The sequence below is a fragment of the Lynx rufus genome, unplaced genomic scaffold (assembly GCF_022079265.1).
Source record: "Lynx rufus isolate CCGP_SWC_20201006 ecotype Redwood Valley unplaced genomic scaffold, mLynRuf1.p SCAF_5, whole genome shotgun sequence".
Taxonomy (NCBI): domain Eukaryota; kingdom Metazoa; phylum Chordata; class Mammalia; order Carnivora; family Felidae; genus Lynx; species Lynx rufus.
This window is the reverse complement of record NW_025814867.1, coordinates 99,696,542-99,718,716: the sequence shown is the minus strand read 5'-3', so window position 1 is coordinate 99,718,716 and position 22,175 is coordinate 99,696,542. Positions and strand designations below refer to the sequence as shown.

Below are 22,175 nucleotides of genomic sequence, written 5' to 3'. Positions count from 1 at the left end.
GACTTCCAATAAATATTTTCTGAATGAATAAATGTACAGTGAGTATCGTTAGTACTTTGCAATTTTATTTTTTTTTAATTTTTTTTCAACGTTTATTTATTTTTGGGACAAAGAGAGACAGAGCATGAACGGGGGAGGGGCAGAGAGAGAGGGAGACACAGAATCGGAAACAGGCTCCAGGCTCTGAGCCATCAGCCCAGAGCCTGACGCGGGGCTCGAACTCACGGACTACGAGATCATGACCTGGCTGAAGTCAGACGCTTAACCGACTGCGCCACCCAGGCGCCCCAGTACTTTGCAATTTTATAAGAAAAAAGGAAATATACTTTCTAATTTCCTGTGTAAATGTTAGTCTTTGGGGGTATTAACATTTTGAGCACTATCTGATAATACTTTTCACTCGGAGGAGAAATTTTGTCACTGAGTTGCTGGAACCCCTTTATTTAGTAGGATATTTTATGTCTTCCTACTTTCATTTATTTATCTATAAAATGGCCCCCAGAATTATGAATAAATTATAATTATGAATAAATTATAAATAAATGAAAAGATAACATGAAACTAATTAGGACTATCATTCTGAAGTTTTTCTTCTGTGAAAATGGCAACCAAAGTAAATTATTCTGACTCTTGGCTCCAAAAGTGATGTCATCCTGTTAAATAACCTGCTCATATACTAAACTAGAAGAATGTCAGACAGTCTCCTTCTTTGGCACTTTCAGAGAAGAGGAAGACACAGTCTCAGCCCTCAAAAAGCTCACAATCCAATTAGAGAATTCAGATCCATACAAATGAAAAGATCACTTATAAGAGGGCAAACAGTGCTGAGTGAGCATTACAGATCGTAAATCATCTAAGGAATAAGAAAACTGAATCAACTCCACCTGGGAGGTCAGAGCGAAGTGGAATTTGAACTGAGCCTTGCCAATAACAGGATTAAATAGGTTAAGAAAAGAAGGAAGAATTTGTAAAGGGAAAGAAATAATTTAAACAAAGACTTGAAGAATTCATTATCTTAATTCAAATGTAATGGAGCAGAGAGCGGGGTACATAGAGATGAAGTCTGGGATGGTCTGAACCTAATTCTGTAGTTATTTGTATGTGTCAGGCACTGTGCCAGACCCTGTGGATACAAAAATGAAGACTATGGTTCCTATTCTCTAGGACTTTATGATGCACTGGGAATCAGAGAAGCGGACCATCAATTACAGGACTATGAAGTACTCAGAGGCATACATGGGGCATTACATGAGCACAGAGTAGGAACAGCTAACCAAACTGCAGGGCAAAAGAAAATTATCCCAGAGAAACTATATCAAACTAAGTTTTAAAACTTCAATAGAAATTGAACAAATGAAATGAAAGAAGAGAGTATGAGGAAAGAAGTGCATTGTGGAGAAGTAGCAATTGCATGTATGACGTACAATTGAGCGGCCCAAACAGCCCCACATGCATGGGTACAGACCGAAGATTAGCAAGACAGGAGGCTAAGGAGAGTGGCAGATCAAAGGGGTTTAGCTTTCCAAGAGACAAAGAGAGGCCACTGGGGCTAAAATGTTTTTCATTTCAGAAAAATCACTCTGGCAACACTGTAGGTGATAAATTGGAGGGAGGTAAGCTAGGGGTCAAAAGACCTGTTACAAGGATATTGTAATAATCCTGGTGAGGGATGATCATGTGCTCACCCAAGCAAAGGAGAAAAAGAAAAAGGTCTAGATTTAAGAAAAAAATTTTTAAGATAAAATCAGCATAACATAGTGACAGATTTTGAATATGGGAAATAAGGAAGAGCGATATTGTAGGATATCTTTAATTTTCTGGCTTGAGTCATTTATCAAGACAAAATATAAGTATGGAGCTTATGAAGGAGTACAGAAGAGGGATTCCTTTTCAGGAATATGCAAATTGAGGTGCCCTTGATGCACCATTTGAAGACATTCAATTGGAAATTGGTTTTGTTCATACAGCCAAGGAGTGAAATCCGGGCTAAATATATATATTTGACAGTCAAGAATCAGGTGGTAGTTGGAGCCACATGTATGGATGAGATCCTTCAAGGAATAGGGGTAAAGGTGAAAAGAGAATACAGTCAATGATGGAACTCTTAGAAATGCCTTCCTTCATGGAATGAGTAGATGGAAATCAATCTATTAAGAAAATTAAGAAGTTGACTAAAGAACCAAGTAATTATGGGAAGAAAATAGGTGAGAAGAGAGGAAAGGCCATAGCAAATATCACAGAGAAGCTAATTAATAACTTAGAGTTAAAATTTTATATTTTGTTTGACATCTGAGAGATCTTTGGCTTTTTGTTAGAACATTTCCTGTGCAGAGAGACTCCAGGAGAGTTAAGGAGTAGATGTGAGGTAATTTAGAAGAGACAGTGAATATAGATGCCTCTTTTAAAAAATCTTGGATATGAGTGAAAGGCAAGAGCTAAGAGTTTGGGGAAGTCATAGCATCTACTTTTTTTTTAATGTTTATTTATTTTTGAGACAGACACAGAGCATGAACGGGGGAGGGTCAGAGAGAGAGGGAGACACAGAATCTTAAGCAGGTTCCAGGCTCTGAGCTGTCAGCACAAAGCCCGATGCGGGGCTCAAACTCACGGACCGTGAGATCATGACCTGAGCTGACGTCGGACGCTCAACCGACTGAGCCACCCAGGCGCCCCCATAGCATCTACTTTTAAACATGAGAGGAAAACAGGAAAGTTCATATAATCAGCCTTAAGGAAAGGATTTGTGGAACAAAAAAGACTGAACAAAAGAGAGCAAGGATAATTACTGAAGCAGAGTTTCTCAGGACTTGGAAGGGAAAAATGAGTATAGAGTATAGGTTAAATATTTGCTCTATGGCAGAGAAAGTCAGACAGGACTGCAGATAAATGCATACACCTAGAGATAAGAAGTATAAAATACAACCTAGAGTGGGTGGGAGATTGAAAAAGGAAAATAAGGATGGCACAGCATGGATAGTGCATGAAGACATTATCCCAAGGGAAAGAAGCCAGTAATAAAAGGCACATATTATATGGTCCTGTTTATGTGAAATGTCCAAAATGGGAAAATCTATAGATATAGAAAGTAGGTTAGTGGTTGCCTAAACCTGGAGGATTTCTAGAATTAGAGAGTGACAGCCAAAGGATAGAGGTTTCTTTTTGGAGTGAGGAGTATGTTCTAAAATTGACTGTGGTGATGGTTGCATAGCTGAATGCACTAGAGACCGCTGAATGGTACACTTTAAATGGGTCAATTGTATGGTACATAAATTAGGTCTCAATAAAACTATTGCAAAAATAATGAATAAGAGATGTTATGAGGAATAATTAAGAGTATGTGATGGCTTTTAATAGTATAATAATGAATACAATAGCTAATATGTATTGATACAATCAATATAGTGGCTAACACTTACTAATATAAACATAAGAACTAACATTGTGTTAGTATGGTAAATACATTAGCTAAAATATATTGAGTACCAAATATGTGATAGGCACCGGGTCAGGTAAATATATCATTCTTTTTAATTATCATGATAACTCTGTGAGGTGGGTTCTGTCATCCCATCTGCAGATAAAGAAAACATGAGATGTAACTAAACGAATTGGTGTGAACATCTTGCAATACACACAAATATCAAATCATTATGCTGTACACCTGAAATTAATTTACTGTGATATGTTAATTATATCTCCATTTTTTAAAACGCCATGAGACAGAGAAATTAAATATTGTTTCAACTCACACAGCTGGTAAACAAGAAGCCATACTGTGCCAAAGGCTTTTCTTCTAACAACCAGGTTATACTTTCTGGAATAATATGAAGACATGGACCTTGTCTTTTCATCTTTATATGACAGCTTCAAACACATAAGAACATTCAATAAATATTTGGCAAATGAATTGATGTATAGGTTTCAGATGACAAGGAAGAGGAAGAAGGAAATCTTCTCTCTTACTCAGAGTAACAAAAAGTGGTGATTACAAGAAATAAAAAGAAGGAAGGGATAATTATTGTTCTTATCTATCTACTAAATAAGTATTGTTAAATTATATAAAAGTTTTGCTATTTTATATGAATATTAATCGCAAAGTAAAAGTCAACAGATACTAAGTTAAAAAAAATTTTATGGATTCCAGAATGAAAGATATTTAGAGAATGTATTGATAAGAAGTTATTTAATTTATTCCTTCTATTTGACAAAGAAATGGGAACTATTTCCCTAGCATACTAACACATTATCCAGTTACATTTTAGGGAATATCTTCAAATTAGGAACACAAGCTTTCTTACTTTCTTCTTGGTGACTCATAATCAATAGAGGAAAATGCTGAGCAACAAGTTCATTACTCTAAATAAAATAGGTGATTACCTTGATTCAATTCTATGGACAGACTCGTGTTGCCAGTCAGATGGGACACAGAGCAGGACACATTAGACACCCGGTGGTCCTCCCAGCAGCACGAACTCTGGACGGTCACTGTGTCATTGCCCAGTGGCTCTTCCACAGTGTGACAATCTCCCCCTGGGGTCCAGGAGATCTGCGCCGCTGGCTTCCCTGCAGCTGCCCTACACACGATAGTTCCATTCTCAAGTTGAAACAGGGTCACCTCGGGGGGCACTGCAGAGATGCGGGGGAAAATGCGTCAGTCTTAACACACGGATATGGAATAGAGAGAGACATCTGTTTCAGTCCAAATCTGGTTATCTGACATCCCACAATATACGATGCTCCTTACCTAACACTGTCAGGTGATATCCATGATAGAAATGCCCATGAGTTGTGACCACTTCACACCTGTAATATCCATCATGAGTGATGGCCACTGGATCGATCTGAAGGGCGGGATTCCGATCAGGTCTGGGGTCCCAGGATATTGTCTCGTCACTACAGTTTATGGTCCTGGTCTCATTTGTATCTCTCCTGTAGGCTCTGGTGCAGGAAGGCTTGTCTCTGAGGATTATTTCCCATCTTATTGTTACCAGCACAGCTTTCTGGGTGATCGGAGGGCAAGAGAGCACAGCCTTTGTATCCACAGGTTTAGACAGGGAAGTGTTAGCTGAACACACGCACAAAGCGAATGATGAAAGAAAAGGTTGAAAAAGAAATCCATGTTAAATTTTCTACAACATATTCCATAAAGTATACTAGAACATGATTTTGCTACGCACAAAATGTATATAACATATTAAAAGTATTCCAAAGATAAACCCATTTTCCCCTATATTGTGTGTTTTTAGATAATCTATATTTATTATATGTGTTAGAAATATTTTAAGGCCTGGGGCCCCTGGTGGCTCAGTCAGCTGAGTGACTCTATTTCAGATCAGGTCAAGAGCTCACAGTTTGTGAGTTTGCACCCCACATCAGGCTCTGCACTCACAGCACAGAGCCTGTTTGGGATTCTCTCTCCCTCTCTCTCTGCCCCTTTCCTGGTCTCTCTCTCTCCAAATAATAAATGTAAAAAAAACTAAAGAAATTTTTAAGGGCTTAAATTTGATTCAGAAGTTTTGATATGTATGAAACAAACAAAAAAACACAATATAGAATTAATGGACAAAATCATTATATCTAATATTTCGGCCATAGAGACAATTAGATTTCTCTAATAACTCAAGCTTCTCAGGATAAAAAGTGGAAAAGTTGAGACAGGAGAAAAATTTTCTCTCCTACGTTTCAGTGCGAGACAATAAATCACTTAATATCAGAATGAAATGCCTATCCCCAAAGGTGGGAATTCAGACAAACATAAATATAAGAAGCATGTGGTACTTTCATTATAAATAGCATGGTATTCCGGTTGACCAAGCTGCACAGTTTTTGAGTTGTTTTTATTTGGAGAATCACACAGTCATAAAATCAACAACATCTTCCATCCTTCCTTCCCTTTGAATCACATGTATCCTGCCAAACAGTTCGCCTGTGAACTTAGCTCACAGATTGTGTCTGACTTTCTACCTAATTACGAGGAATAAATGGAGAAGTTCACTCCTTCTGTCCATCTTCTGAAGTAAAAATTAAGCCCTGCAACCTACAAGTATTCTGCAATATATAAGCTCTGGCTCTCCCACAAACGGACATAATGTGTCCATGGCTGGGAGGGGTTTGCTGAGAGCAGATTGGGGGCATCGCTTGGGACGCACCAGTGACGCAGGTGAGTGGCAGGGAGCTCATCACTCTCACATGAGCAAAACCAGCTGTGAGAGGGCAAAGCTGCTATCCAGACGCCGCTTGTGAGTGCTAAACCCTGCAGTTGAAATCTCTCCTCTCCTCTTCTGGTGTCACTTGCTTCTTGCGTGACGGACTCATGCCCTTGCATTTTGCAAACAAATCACAATCCCATAACTATGTGAAGCAAGGGGGAGGATTTGAAAGCAGGTCTAAGAGAGCAGTTAAATCCATGATTTAAGTGGCAACCCGCATGCACAGGGAAAATGCACCTTCGCCAAGGTTATAAATAAGAACGAAGGTGGCTGCTTGGAGAGCAGCTAGAGGTGGGTGTGGGTGAACATTCAGGTGCTCAAGGGCAGGATGCTGAAGATGAAACCAGAAAGGGAAAAGGCTGAAGAACAAGTGTGAATTTTCTTTTGTGTTCTCAGGGGTTTTCACTTCTGCTTGTGAACAGTCTAAGGTTTTAATATTTTGCCTCCTATTGAGCCTCAAGATCTCACTCTATTCTTTTAAAGGAAATTACTAGCTAATTAAATAATCATATGCGTTTTAACAGGGGTGCCGTCTCCAGAGAAGTGGCTCCCAGGGTGAGGATCCCAAGCACCATGGACAATCTCTGTTCTTTCACCTTCCTCTGCTCTAGGACCCTCCAGCAATCCCCCTTCACCTGTGATGGGACTTCTGTGATTGCTGTTAGTCACCCTTTCTTAATCCTTCTCTTTCTCTATTCACACCTGTTGCGATAATTTATCAGTGACCAGTCATTCCTCCACACTCAGTGGGGTTGGCACCTGTCTAACAAATATAATCTCCTCACAGCCCTGTGATCAGCTACCGTGATTTCACCTCCTACGTCACGGGATAGTGGGTGGATTCTCCTATTGCCTCCAGAACCAGCAGTCACCTTCCAGCTTCTCTGCATCCTGTGTCTATGACTCTCCTCCAGGCTCCTCCAGCCCTTCTGCACACAGACCAATCCCTATGAGATTTGGGGCTTTTCCTTTCTGTCCTCGCTGCCAGATCTTAGATTACAACCCCATCACCACACAGCTGGATTCCTGTAGAAGTCTCCTGACGTCTGTGTCCGTCTCAAATCTCTCCCCTCTTCGGTTCACACCTGACCTTGCAGCAGGTCCAGGATTCTGGGACACGGGTGTGATCCCCTCCATCTAACACCCCTCAGAGACGTCTCCCTGCCTGAAGACAGCACTTACATGTCCTTGTGTTGCCTTTGAAAGCCCTCTTTTGCAGATGGACTCACCTTTGCCATCTTATCACCCCTCAGTCGCCCCCACACTTCACAAAGAAAACACCAAGCACCGCTGCATATCTGGGTCTTTACTCACATTGTTCCTGCAGACTGGGGTGGGCTACAGACCACTCTCTGTGCACGAAAACGCTCCTCTTCCCCTAAGAGCCATTTCACACGCTGCCCCTGCCATGAAGCCTTCTCAGAGCCTTGCTGCTTCGCCTTCTCCTCTACACTCCCAGCACACTTGATGTGAGTGCTCATCTCCTCTGTCAAATGCCATCTGTGTTGACATCTGGGCTCCCCCTCGAAATGAGCCCCTTAGGGCGCTCTGGTGCTCTAGCTACTCTTGTTTGTCCCCGTGTTCCCCACATGGCCTAGCACAGTGCCTGACAGGGAGAGCTCCATAATCCTCGGACAGAATGTGCACTGCCTGGGGGGAGGAGGCCTGGGTCATTCAGGATCCCTCACACCTCAGCACTGAGACCAGGCTCAGGACGGCCCCGTGACCAGACCATCAACCATGTTTCTAAGGAAGTTCAACACTTTTTCCCTTTAGTTCTGGCCTCTAGAAAAAAATTAAAAACATATTACCTTCCATAGGGAGTATGAAACTTCTCTGTTGTCTGTCCATAAGTGAACTGTTGGTTGAAGCTAGAAAATGTTGAGAGAAAAGTAAATGAAACCAATTTTAGGGACTTAAATGGAGTGCAAGGCACTGTTTATCCACATCTTACATATAACATGACAGAAAATTAGTTAACTGTAACCTAATTCCACAAAAAGCTTTACAAAGAAGAAATTAGAAGTTATCCCATCATTATGTGTAAAAAATAAACCAAATCTCCACTGACAACTCCACATTCTCCCTCAATGAAATAAATTTCCCATTTTATTTTTACCATAAATGGTATCTCTTTCCTTCTTTCCCTCTTGCCTTCCTTCCTTCCCATCATTCCTTCTTTCCTTCCTTCTCATCCTTTCCTTCTTTCCTTCCTTTTTCCTTGCCTTAAGTGAAGTGTGACAAGTATTGAGGGCAACTAATAGGACTGATAAGAATAAGAAATAAGAAATAGGAGTAAGAAAACTGCAATGAGCGCCCCCCCCCCATCCCTAGCTAAAGGAACTGTCTGGGGATTAAGGGAGGCCACCATGACCGGCCAAGGTTAGTTCAGTATATGAGGGATTTCTCTCGTGGGCATTTTGGCCTCTACAGCCCTGAGAACTGCTCCTATTTTAAAGATACAGGCTGTTGTCTATGGAAAGTTCAAAGAATTTAGTCGTGATTGATACCTTTAAAGGGTTTTCTTCTATTCTTTGGATTTTACTTCATATGCCCTGTAGACATTGTTACTTTTAGTGATAAAGTGCATAATGTTCATGCTATAAACTGTTAACTTTTTACCATTTCAGTGGCTTCTCATTTTAGCCATCTTGTATGGGAATATTAGCAAGTTAGTTCTTAGCAGATATAACTAAATCCATGTCTGGATCGTATGGGATTCTGTTAGAAGAGCCTGGTCTTGCATTAAGTGATGTTTTCATAACTGATTTGAGAGAAGTTTTCAAGCATTGTGTTGAATGATCTCCCAGTAGGCTGGAGTGTGAAAGAGACCTCTGCTGGGGCGCCTGGGTGGCTCAGTCAGTTGAGCATCTGACTCTCCATTTCAGCTCAGGTCATGATCTCACGGTTCATGAGTTTGAGCCCCACAGCTGGCTCTGCACTGACAGTGTGGAGGCTGCTTGGTATTCTCTTTCTCCCTCTCTCTCTGTCCCTCCTTGCATCTCTCTCTCTGCCTCTTTCTCTCAAAATAAATAAAAAACTTAAAGTAAATTAAAAGAAAACAAGAAAGAAAGAGACCTTCTGGTTAATAAAGGTATTCCAGTGAGTGGAGGTACATGGAGAAATCTGCCTCTAGAATCAGATACCAAATTCTCCTACAACTGAGCAAAATATGCCTCCTTCCAAAGAATGCCCTGAGAAGAAATACCAGTCAATTACCCCTGAACTTCTCATACCAAAGATAAAACCCACATGTTCTAAGGTACTCTTAAGTGTGCAAAATAATTATTTTCAGAAGAGGGAAAAAAATACTTGTTTTCACAAATATTCCTGATTATTTTTATGATGTTGGAAATACTTTATAAGTTTCATTAATTGTTGATATAGAATCCTTTAGTTTTATTATTTCGACTGGCAGCTAGTTGCCATAGAAGGCTGATTTCATATCAAGTATCACATCTTCACTGAAAATAGAAACCATTCTTACGCAGTCTTCCTTGAAGCTCTGTGTACATCAAAGTAGCAAAATAAATGTGTCAAACTTCTGATCAATGAATAGTCCTGTGATTTCTTTCTTTAATTTCTTTATCTGAAACCAAATTTTTCCTGGGAGTTCAGAAAGGTTATAGTTTTCAGGGCACCCGGGTGGCTCAATTGGTTAAGTGTCCAACTTTGGCTCAGGTCATGATCTCACAGTTCATGCGTTTGAGCCCCACATCAGGCTCTATGCTGACAGCTCAGAGCCTGGAACTTGGACTGGAGGGAAGATGGCGGTGTAGGAGGACGCTGGGCTCACCGCGCGTCCTGCTGATCACTTAGATTCCACCTACACCTGCCTAAATAACCCAGAAAACCGCCAGAGGATTAGCAGAACGGAGTCGCCAGAGCCAAGCGCAGACGAGAGGCCCACGGAAGAGGGTAGGAAGGGCGGCGAGGCGGTGCGCGCTCCACGGACTGGCGGGAGGGAGCCGGGGCAGAGGGGCGGCTCACCGGCCTAGCAGAGCCCCCGAGTCTGGCTGGCAAAAGCGGAGGGGCCTGACGGACTGTGTTCCGACAGCAAGCGCGACTTAGTGTCTGGGAGGTCATAAGTTAACAGCTCTGCTCAGAAAGCGGGAAGGCTGGAGGACAAAGGGAGGGAGAGCTGCTGAGCCCCCAGACGACAGAGCTCAGTTTGGTGGGGAACAAAGGCGCTCGCCATCACCATCTCCCCTGCCCATCCCCCAGCCAAAATCCCAAAGGGAACCAGTTCCTGCCAGGGAACTTGCTCGCTCTGCGCAAACACCCAACTCTGTGCTTCTTCAGAGCCAAACCTCCGGCAGCGGATCTGACTCCCTCCGGCTGCCACAGGGCCCCTCCTGAAGTGGATCACCTAAGGAGAAGCAAGCTAAGCCTGCCCCCCCTGCCGCCGTGCACCTTGCCTTCCCACCCCAGCTAATACGCCAGATCCCCAGCATCACAAGCCTGGCAGTGTGCAAGTAGCCCAGACGGCCACGCCACCCCACAGTGAATCCTGCCCCTAGGAGAGGGGAAGAGAAGGCACACACCAGTCTAACTGTGGCCCCAGCGGTGGGCTGGGGGCAGACATCAGGTCGGACTGCGGCCCCGCCCACCAACTCCAGTTATACACCACAGCACAGGGGAAGTGCCCTGCAGGTCCTCACCAAGCCAGGGACTATCCAAAATGACCAAGCGGAAGAATTCCCCTCAGAAGAATCTCCAGGAAATAACAACAGCTAATAAACTGATCAAAAAGGATTTAAATAATATAACAGAAAGTGAATTTAGAATAATACTCATAAAATTAATCGCTGGGCTTGAAAACAGTATAGAGGACAGCAGAGAATCTCTTGACAGAGATCAAGGGACTAAGGAACAGTCACGAGGAGCTGAAAAGCGCTTTAAACGAAATGCAAAACAAAATGGAAACGACGACAGCTCGGATTGAAGAGGCAGAGGAGAGAATAGGTGAACTAGAAGATAAAGTTATGGAAAAAGAGGAAGCTGAGAGAAAGAGAGATAAAAAAATCCAGGAGTATGAGGGGAAAATTAGAGAACTAAGTGATACACTAAAAAGAAATAATATACGCATAATTGGTATCCCAGAGGAGGAAGAGAGAGGGAAAGGTGCTGAAGGGGTACTTGCAGAGCCTGGAACTTGCTTCAGATGATGCGTCTGCCTCTCTCTCTGCCCCTCCCCCTCCTCATGCTCTGTCTCTCTATGTCTCAAAAATAAATATACATTAAAAAAAGATTATAAATTCACATTGTTAATGTCAGAAGTCCAACTTAACTCTTTCACAATGTGGTGTGTGTGTGTGTGTGTGTGTGTGTGTGTGTGTGAAGAGAGAGAGAAATGTGAATTGTGTTCTTTTAAATGTATCTATAGTACAAAAGTAACTTAATTACTCATTATGTTAGTCCCTTCAGGCTGCCTTAACATATAATAACTAATGTGGTCACGTAATACAATAGAAATGTTCCCCCTTATATTTCTGGAAGCCAGAAGTCTGATTCAAGGGGTCAGCAGAGCTGTGTTTCTTCCAACAGCTCTAGGGAAGCATCCTTTCTTGCTTCTTCCAGCTTTCGGGGGCTGATAGCAATCCTTGGTGTTTGTTGGCTTGTAGATGTATCATTTCAATCTCTGCCTCCTTCTTCACACTGCCTTCTTCCTATGTCTTTTCTCTTCCCTTCTGAGGACTCTTGTCATGGCTTTAGGGCCCAACTCTCATCCAGGGTGATCTCATCTCAAGAGCTTTAGCTTAATAACATCTTCAAAGACCCTTTTTCCAAATACAGCCATACTCACAGGTGCTAACTGGATATTTCTTTGGGGGAAGAGGGACGCCATTCAACCTATCATTTTGGGGAGGGGGCACCATCTATGCATTGTCCCCAACCCTTAGATTTATAGTTTATAAAATTATTTTTCTTATTTTACTCTGTAGTTGACCTGAAACTGAATTTTTCTAGAGAGTGAGTAACTGAATGAAATTAGAAAGTATATTTATAACTCCAGGAATGCATTTTTCAATGAAGTAAGATACATAAAAAAAATAAAATTTTAAAGTAAAAATAAAAAACTAACTGTAATGGCAACTTTGGGAGACAGTAGACCTGGGTGAGGAACACAGAAAATGAATTACTAATATCTGCTAAGACCTAATTTTTTAAGTCCATGTTTGAAACATAATAACTTATGTTTTAAAAATTAAATGAAAAAATTTTTGATATGCCATTGGTCCACTTAGGGATCACAATCTTGACTAATAAAGCATATTCTGTATTAAAGAAGCAAAGAAATAATTTTAGAATGAAAAATTTAGGAGCACTCTTAAATAATAAAATAAATATTTATTTAGACAATTTTAGACAATACAGTCTATAAATACCTATAAGACAATTCAAGATCCTAAAACATGAAAATTTTGCCAGCATCAAGCTCATGTCTAGTAGAATTGTCATTAAAAGATGACCATTACCTGCACTGTCATTGTCCTTGCTCATTTTTGGCCTTAATCCATTGCTTGTTGTAACCAGAGTTCTCGTTTCTGCATTTATGCATTCTGAAAAGACAAGATGGGGTGATCAGCGGAATACACATTAGTATTTCTGACTTCTACCTAAAATCACACTTTTTTTCACTTTCTTCAGGCCATGTTTGGATTGCAGTTACCAATAAAAACATAAAATATGACAGGCAAGCCAGTCTCAGAACGATTTGCTCCAGGATGGATTTTTGACCTGAACTTCCTACCTGTTTGGCATACCCCTACTTTAGATCCAGAGTGTCTGCACCCTCCTGTGTTTACATTTAAGTCAAAGAATTTTTTTTTATTTTGTTTAATGTTTATTTTACTTTCTGAGAGAGACAGGGAGGGAACAGGGGAGGGGCAGAGAGAGAGGGAGACACAGAATCCGAAGCAGGCTCCAGGCTCCAAGCTGTCAGCACAGAGCCTGATGTGGGGCTCGAACTCATGAACCATGAGATCATGATCTGAGCCAAAGTCAAATGCTCAACCGACTGAGCTACCCAGGCACCCTTCCTTGATTTTTTTGAAAGTTTTGCGTTACTAGTGTCTTCACACTTGAAGAAGCTATCACCTCCCCCAGTCTTTACTGACTGGCTTCTTCAGAAAAAGATATCCACCTGTCAACCAAGCTAGAGATTCTGGGATGTCTTTCAGACCTTTCCTAAGAAAGCACCTTCTCCATTCCCCAGGCTCATTCTTGAGGTGGAAGTCTTAGGATTCTGTATCTTCTCTCCATGCCACAAAACCAGACAGAATTCTGAAACCCTCTTATTTATTTACAAGAGAGAAGTGGCCTGAAGTGTTTTGGGGTGTGGGCCTTCTCCCAATCCAGCAGAATCAAGTGACTGCTGACATCCATGCACACTATTTACAGAGGTTCTCATCATCTGTGGGAAAGTATGGTGCAGGCCACAGAGAGGGTGATAAGATTCTGTAATGCCAAGACAAGTTGATAGCACTTAGTAGTCAGGGACAATATAGATAATCATAAACAGTATCAAGGCCATAATGACAACCAAGAGGCTCTGACCTGAAGAATTTGTGGCAAAAGCTAAATAAATCTTAATGTTCTTAGGGGTAAAATAAAAGGGAAGCCAAAGACGGTATGGTTTGGCCTATATGACCAGATGAAGGATAAATGAGTGTCTTACATCAGTGTTGCCTCCTACAACAAAAAAATAGAGTTGTTTAAATAACAAACACTTTATCTCACAGTTCTAGAAGGTGGAAGTCTAAGATAAAGCACTAGCAGGCATGGTGTCCAGTGAAAACCCACTTCCTGGTTTGTAGATAGCTGTCTTCTCACTGTATTCACACACGTAGTGGCAGAGAGAGAGAGAAAAAGAAAAAGCAGGCTCTCTTGGGTCTCTTCTTATAAAGGTACTAATCTGAGAGCTCCATCCTCATGACAAAGTTACTTCCCAAAGCCTCCGTCTCCAAATGGCATCCCATTGGAGATTGGGTTTTGACATAGGAGTTTTGGAGGACACATTCAGTCCATAGCAGTGAGTAAAGACTCAGGTTATTTGCCATAATGGAAAATCATGGTACTTCACCAGGTTTTTGTATTCAAACCAGTTTTCAGACTCAAAGCCACACAATTATGGGCTCACATTTCAAAATTACAAAACGCAGGAAGAATCAAGGAACCATAAAGTCAGATAATATTATTTTCGTTAGCTGCCGTCTGTTATTCCTAGAGAGAATAAGATTCAGAATCTCATATATTAGAATTATGAAACATAGGGTATAAAAATAAATGTGTTGAGGATGTTTAAAGAAATAAAAAGAAAATTAAAAAAAAAAACAAGAAATATGTGCCTCCCCTATACCTGACTCCCCAGAAAGTAAGTAGGCAGATTAGGAGAATACAACAGAATTCAATTTACTCATTGATTCTCTACTTACTCAAACTGGAAAACTATGGTGAAAAACACAAATGTACAGAATACAAAAAAGGGAGAATATCAGAAAGTCCTAAATGACATCTTCCAATATAAGACAGTTTTGTCATGTTAAAAATCTATTCTTTAGTGTAGTCACTTTCATGCATTATCTTAGCTAGATCTCTTGGATAACTTACTGAAGCTTCAACATTAGCATTTGCTTCTTCAGCTTGCACTTTTTTTTTTTTTAATAATTTATTGTCAAGTTAGCTCATATACTGTGTAGTCTTCTTGGCTTCAGGAGTAGATTCCAGTGATTCATCACTTACATACAACACCCATTGCTCATCCCAACAAATGCCCTCCTCAGTGCCCATCACCCATTTTCCCGCCCCCTCAACCCCCAATCCCCATCAACTCTCAGTTTGTTCTCTATATTTCAGAGTCTCTTATGTTTTGCCTCCCTCTCTGTTTGTAACTTATTTTGCCTTCCCTTCCCCTGTGGTCTTCTGTTAAGTTTTTCAAATTCCACATATGAGTGAAAACATATATTTCTCTTTTTGTGACTGACTTATTTCACTCGGCATAATACCTTCCAGTTCCATGCGCGTTGCCGCAAACGGCATGATTTCATTCTTTTTCATTGCAAAGTAGTATTCCATTGAATATATAAACCACATCTTCTTTATCCATTCATCAGTTGATGGACATTTGGGCTCTTTCCATAATTTGACTATTGTTCATAGTGCTGCTATAAACATTGGGGTACACGGGCCCCTACAAATCAGCGCTTCTGTAACCTTTGGATAAATTTCTAGTAGTGCTATTACTAGGTCATAGGGTAATTCTATTTTTAATTACTGAGGAAAATTTCTCCACACTGTTGTCCAGGGTGTCTTCTCCAATTTTAATTCCCATCAACATTGCAAAAGGGTTCCCCTTTCTCCACATCCTCACCAACATCCATTGTTTCCTCAGTTACTAATTTTAGTCACTCCTACTGGTGTGAGGTAGTATCTCAATGTGGTTTTGATTTGTATTTCCCTAGTGATAAGTGATGTTGAGCATCTTTTCATGTGTCTGTTGGCCACTGGATGTCTTCTTTGGAAAAGTATCTATTCATGTCTTCTGCCTATTTCTTTAAGAGATTATTTGTTTTTTAGGTGTGGAGTTTGATAAGTTCTTTATAGATTTTGGATCCTAACCCTTTATCCGATATGTCATTTGCAAATATCTTCTCCCATTCTGTTGGTTGCCTTTTTAGTTTTGTTGATTGCTTACTTTGCTGTGCAGAAGTATTTTTATCTTGATAAGGTCCCAGTAGTTCATTTTTGCTTTTATTTCCCTTGCCTTCAGAGACACGTCAAGTAAGAAATTGCTGTGGCCGAGGTCAAAGAGGTTTTTGCCTGCTTTCTCCTCTAGGATTTTGATGGCTCCCTGTCTTACATTTAGGTCTTTCACCCATTTTGAGTTTATTTTTGTGTATAGTGTAAGAAAGTAGTCCAGTTTCATTCTTCTGCATGTTGCTGTCCAGTTTTCCCAGCACCATTTGCTAAAGAGACTTTTTTTCCATTGGATACTCTTTTCTGCTTTGTCAAAGATTAGTTTGTCATACATTTGTGGGTCTATTTCTGGGTTCTCTATTCTATTCCGCTGGACTATGTGTCTGTTTTTGTGCCAATACCATACTGTTTTGATGATTACAGCTTTGGGGTACAGGCTAAAGTCCAGGCCTGTGATGTCTCCAGCTTTGGTTTTCTTTTTCAATATTACTTTCACTATTCAGGGTCGGTTATAGTTCCAAATAAATTTTAGGATTGTTTTTTATAGCTCTGTGAAGAATGCTGGTGCTATTTTAATTGAGATTGCTTTGAATGTGTAGACTGCATTGGGTAGTATTGGGTAGTATCAACATTTTAATAATATTTGTTCTTCCAATCAATGAGTATGGAAGATTTTTCCATTTCTTTGTGTCTTCTTCAGTTTTGTTCATAAGCTTTCTATAGTTTTCAGCATACAGATAATTTACCTTTTAGGCTAGATTTATTTCTATGTATTTTATAGTTCCTGGTGCAGCTGTAAATGGGATCGATTCCTTGATACCTTTTTCTGTTGCTTTATTATTGGTGTATAGAAATGCAACTGATGTCTGTGCACTGATTTTATATCCTGTGACTGCTGATATCATGTATCAGTTCTAGCAGTTTCTTGATGGAGTCTTTCAGGTTTTCCATGTAGACTATCATATTATCTGCAAAAGTGAAGGTTTGACTTCTTTGCCAATTTGGATGATTTTATTTCATTTTGTTGTCTGGTTGCTGAGGCTAGGACTTCCAACACTATGTTAAACAACAGTGGTGAGAGTGGACATTTCTGTTGTGTTCCTGATCTCAGGGGGAGAGCTCTTAGTTTTTCCCCATTGAGGATGATATTACCTGTGGGCCTTTCATATATGGCTTTTATGATGTTAAGGTATGTTCCTTCTCTCCTGACACTGTTGAGGGCTTTTATAAAGAAAGGATGCTGTACTTTGTCAAATGCTTTTTCTGCATCTATTGACAGGATCATATGGTTCTTATCTTTTCTTTTATTAATATGATGTATCACATTGATTGATTTGTGAATAATGAAGCAGCCCTGCAGCCCAGGAATGAATCCCACTTGCTCATGGTGAATAATTATTTTAATATACTGTTGAACTCAACTTGCTAGTGTCTTGTTGAGAATTTTTGCATTCCTGTTCATCAGGGATATTGGCATGTAATTCTCCTTTTTAGTGGAGTCTTTGTCTGATTTGGAAATCAAGGTAATGCTGGCTTCAGAAAATCAGTCTGGAATCTTTCCTTCCATTTATATTTTTTGGAACAGCTTGAGAAGAATAAATATTAACTCTGCTTTAAATGGCTTCTATAATTCCCCTGGGAAGCCATCTGACCCAGGACTCTTATTTGTTGGGAGAGTTTTGATAACTGATTCAACTTTTTCTGGTTATGGGTCTGTTCAAATTTTCTATTTCTTCCTGTTTGAGTTTTGGTAGTGTGTGGGTCCGTTTCTTCCAGATTTTGCAGTTTGTTCTCATATAACTTTTCATAGTATTCACTAATTTTTTTATTTCTGTGGTTTTGGTTTTGATCTCTCCTCTTTCGTTTGAGATTTTATCTATTTGGGTTCTCTCTCTCTCTCTCTCTCTCTCTTTGAGAAGTCTGGCTAGGGGTTTATCAATTTTGTTTATTCTTTCAAAAAACCAGCTCTTAGATTCATTGAACTTTCTACTGTATTTTTGGATTCTATATTGTTTATTTCTGCTCTAATCTTTATCATTTCTCTTCTTCTGCTGGTTTTGAGCTTTCTTTGCTGCAGTATTTCTAGTTCCTTTAGGTGTGAGGATAGGTTCTGTATTTGAAACCTTTCTTGCTTCTTGAGATAGACCTGGATTGCAATGTATTTTCCTCTTAGGACTGCATTTGCTGCATCCCAAAGGGTTTGGACTGTTGTGTTTTCATTTTCATTTGCTTCCATATATTTTTAAATTCCTTCTTTAATTTCTTGGTTGACCCATTCATTCTTTAGTAGTAGAATGTTGTTTACCCTCCATGTGTTTGGAGGCTTTCCATTTTTTTTCTTTTAGATGATTTCAAGTTTCATAGCGTTGTGATCTGAATATATGCATGGTATGATATAAATCCTTTTATATTTGTTAAGGGCTGTTTTGTGACCCACTATGTGATCTATTTTGGAGAATGTTCCATGTGCACTCGAGAAGAATATGTATTCTGTTCCTTTTGGATGAAAAATTCTGAATATATCTGTTATGTCCATCTGGTCCAATGTTTCATTCAGAGCCATTGTTTCCTTACTGATTTTCTGCCTAGATGATCTCTCTATTGTTGTAAGTGGAGTGTTATAGTCCCCTACAATCACATTATTGTTATCTATACATTTATTTATGTTTGTGATTAACTGATTTATATATTGCATTCTTCCATGTTTGGGAATGAACATTTATAATTGTTAGCTCTTCTTGATGGATAGGATCCCGTAATTATGATATAATGCCCTTCTTCATCTCTTGGTACAGTCTGTTTTAAAATCTAGTTTGTCTGATATAAATATGGCTACTCTGGCTTTCTCTTGACACCCAGTAGCATGATAAATGGTTCTCCAACCCCTCACTTTCAATCTGCAGGTGCCCTCAGGTCTAAAATGAGTCTGTTGTAGGAAGAATATAAATGGGCCTTGTTTTTTATCCATTCTGATACCCTTTGTCTTTTGATTGGGGCATTTAATCCATTTACATTTGGAGTGATTATTGAAAGATATGGATTTAGTCTCATTGTGTTATATTGAGGACTCATGCTTGTGGTTATGTCTCTGGTCCTTCGTAGACTTTGTTGCTTTCCACTCACAGAGTCCTCCGTACAATATCCTGCAAGGCTGATTTTGTGGTCATAAACTCCTTTAGTTTTTATTTATCTGGGAAAGACTTTATCTATCCGTCTATTCTGAATGACAGCCTTGCTGAATAAAGGATTCTTGGCTGCATATTTTTCCTATTTAGCATATTGAATATTTCCTGCCACTCCCTTCTGGTCTGCCAAGTTTCAGTGCATAAATCCGTTATTACCCTTTTGTATCTACCCTTCTAGGTTAAGGCCCATTTGTCCCTAGATGCTTTCAGAACTCTCTCTTTATCTTTCTATTTTGCCAGTTTTACTATGGTATGTCATGATGTTGACGTGTTTGGGTTGATTTTGAACGGAGTTATCTGTGACTCCTGGAGTTGGATGTTTGCATCCTTCCCCAGATTAGGGAAGTTCTCAGCCATAATTTGTTCAAATAAACCTTCTTCCCCTCTCTCTGTCTTCTTCTTCTGGAATTCTTATGCAACAGATATTGTTTCATCTCATTAAATCACTTAGGTCTCTAATTCTCCCCTCGTAATCAAGTAATGTCCTTTCTCTCCTTTTCTCAGATTCATTTTTTTCCATAATTTTATCTTCCATTTCACCTATTCTCTCCTCTGCTTCTCCCATCCTTGCTATCACTCTATCTAGTTTATTTTGCATCTCATTTACAACGTTTCTTAATTCATCATAACTGTTTCTCACTCCCTGATCTCTGCAGCAATAGATTCTCTGGTGTCTTCTATGCTTTTTTCAAGCCCAGCTCTTAGTCTTATGACTATTATTCTAAATTATTGTTTGGATATATTATTTATATCTGTTTTGAGCAATTCTCTGGATGTCATTTCTTCCTGGAATTTCCTTTGAGGAGATTTCTTCTATTTCATCACTTTGGCTGGTTTCTGTCTTTTACATGCTTTTATAGTTTGTTATGTGTCCTACACCTGCAAGCAGTACTATATTAGAAAGAGGCCATACACTGTCCCAAATCTGACACTTCAGGAAGTGTTTTTGGAGTGTGTTGTGTGTACTCTGTTATTGCATCTTTGCTTGCTTTGTCTCACTGCTCATAGTAGTGGATTAGACCTTCCACCAGATGTGCTTTGATTTGTTCATTGAAGTAACCCTGGAAAAAAGGAAAAATGGGGGGGGGGGGGCGGAAGCCTTATCCTATACAAAGAGAGAAATGAGGCGGGAGGCAGATAAAAGACCAGGCAGAGAATCAAACTTAAGGTTTAATAAGGCTTAATCCAGAGAGAAAGAGAGAGGAAAATAACGAAGGAGATACAGAATAAGTATAAAAAGAATAGAGTGAAAATGCCTGACTAAACAAACAACCAGAACAAAGAAAGGGAAACATAGTAAGTATAGTATATAGTACAGTATAGTAAGTAGAGTATAGTAAATGTATATATATATATATACATATATACATATACATATACATATACATATACATATACATATACATATGCATATACATATAGTAAGAATAGACCAAAAATCAAATCAGGAACTGTGACCCTGATCCCAAAGGAAAGAGGAAAAGAAAAAAAGGGGGGGGGGCATAGAAGGAGAAAGAAGGGAAAAGAGAAGTAAAGAAAAGAGAAAAAAATAATAAAAGAAAAAAACAACTTTTAAAAGCCAGACTAACATACAAAACCACGGGACAATTGTCTGTTGGTGCCTGGGACCGGTGGCTGTGCTGGTCTGGAGGACAGTCCCTCTGGTTCACTCAGTGTCAGTTCCATGCCAGTAGATAAGCAGTTACCAGGCATGGAGGGGCGGGATTTGATGTAGACAGATCCCACCTCCACTTAGGCCCGCTGTCCTGTTCCTTGATGCCCCACCCAGTTGGCGTTGGAGAGAAAATGGTGACACCCCAATCTCTCCTCCCCAGACAGGTGTCTCGAACCATACTGTTCAGGCACCCCTCACAGAGCGGCTCTGGTGGCCTGTTCTGCTTCACAATCTCCTGGGCCTCCCAGGCATTCCTCTGGGATCCAAAATCCAAGGTTGTAAAGGGTCCTGCACCACATGGACCCAGCCCTGCCGATAAAAGGCCTTTGGCTGGCATCTGAAAGGGTGGCAATAAGCCCTCTTCCCACAGTACTCCAAGGAAGGGAGTCTTCTCTCTCAGTGCACCCCCAAGATAGTCACCAAGCCCGGGGCTGGCTCCCCCCGCAGCAGGTGCATGCACACAGCAGGCTTCAGTCCAGAGAAAGTCGTGCAACCATGAAAACCCCAATAGTTACTCCTAAGGCTGTTTGCAAACTAGAAACTGGCTCTCTCTGTATTTTTTGTTCCTCATCCGTGGTCCGGAGAGGTTTTTCCCTTGTCTAAATACAATCCCACAGTTCTATAGCGTCTCTTCACTTCCTTTTGTCTCTGCATAGAAGGGCTGTCCTCCCCTCCATGCCTACACTGACAGTTTAACTCTCCCAATTTGCAAATACATACCTCTGTCACACCAAGCTGTCTCTTTCCACTTGTGGAAATCCTTCTGCCACTCCACAGATTGATTTCCTGGGTATTCCAAGTGTTCTGACCGCAATACTGCTGTGTTTGAGGGAGGAGGGAAATTCTGATCCCCCTACTTTCCCTCCATCTTGACTCCTCGCCCTCACTTTGCATTTTTACTATGAAGACAGTTTCTTTCCTTAAACCTCATGAACCAACCTCTGCTAGCTTCCAACTTTTCTTTCACAGCTTCCTCACCTCCTTCAGCCTCCGTAGAATCAAGGAGCGTTAGGGCTTTGCTCTGCACTAGGCTTTGACTTCAGGAAATGTTGTAGCTGTGTGGGTCTTCTTTCCAGATCACTGAAACTTTCTCCTTATCAGCAATAAGGCTGTTTCACTTCCTTATCATTAGTGTGTTCACTAGAGTAGCACTTTCGTTTCCTTCAGGAACTTTTCCTTCACATTCATAACCTGGCTAACTGGGGGTACAAGAGGCCTAGCTTTTGACCTGTCTCAGCTTTCAACATGCCTTCCTGGCTAAGCTTATGAATCATTTCTAAGTTTTGATTTCAAGTGAGAAATATGCAACTCCTCCTTTCACTTGAGTACTTAGCGGCCATTGGGAGGTGATTAATTGGCTTAAATTCAATATTGTTGTGTCTCAGGGAAAAGGGAGGTCTGAAGAGA

The 22,175-nt window shown here is 40.4% G+C and overlaps 1 protein-coding gene across 3 annotated transcripts in view; it reads right to left on the bottom strand.

Annotated features, from left to right (window-relative positions):
• Window positions 1–21,790, bottom strand: part of LOC124526791 (cell surface glycoprotein CD200 receptor 1-like) — a 30,994-nt gene extending 9,204 nt beyond the window's left edge. The window contains exons 1-5 of one of the 3 annotated variants that reach the window (XM_047099956.1): window positions 21,489–21,790; window positions 12,689–12,772; window positions 8,021–8,080; window positions 4,745–5,065; window positions 4,378–4,626 (exon numbers count right to left, since the gene is read on the bottom strand). In XM_047099956.1, the coding sequence (XP_046955912.1) occupies window positions 4,378–4,626; window positions 4,745–5,065; window positions 8,021–8,080; window positions 12,689–12,713 (655 nt within the window). In that variant the 5' untranslated portion in view covers window positions 12,714–12,772; window positions 21,489–21,790. The remainder of the gene's footprint in view (window positions 1–4,377; window positions 4,627–4,744; window positions 5,066–8,020; window positions 8,081–12,688; window positions 12,773–21,488) is intronic. The other 2 variants (XM_047099957.1, XM_047099959.1) reach the window with 2 other exon arrangements.
• Between the last annotated feature and the right edge of the window lie 385 nt (window positions 21,791–22,175).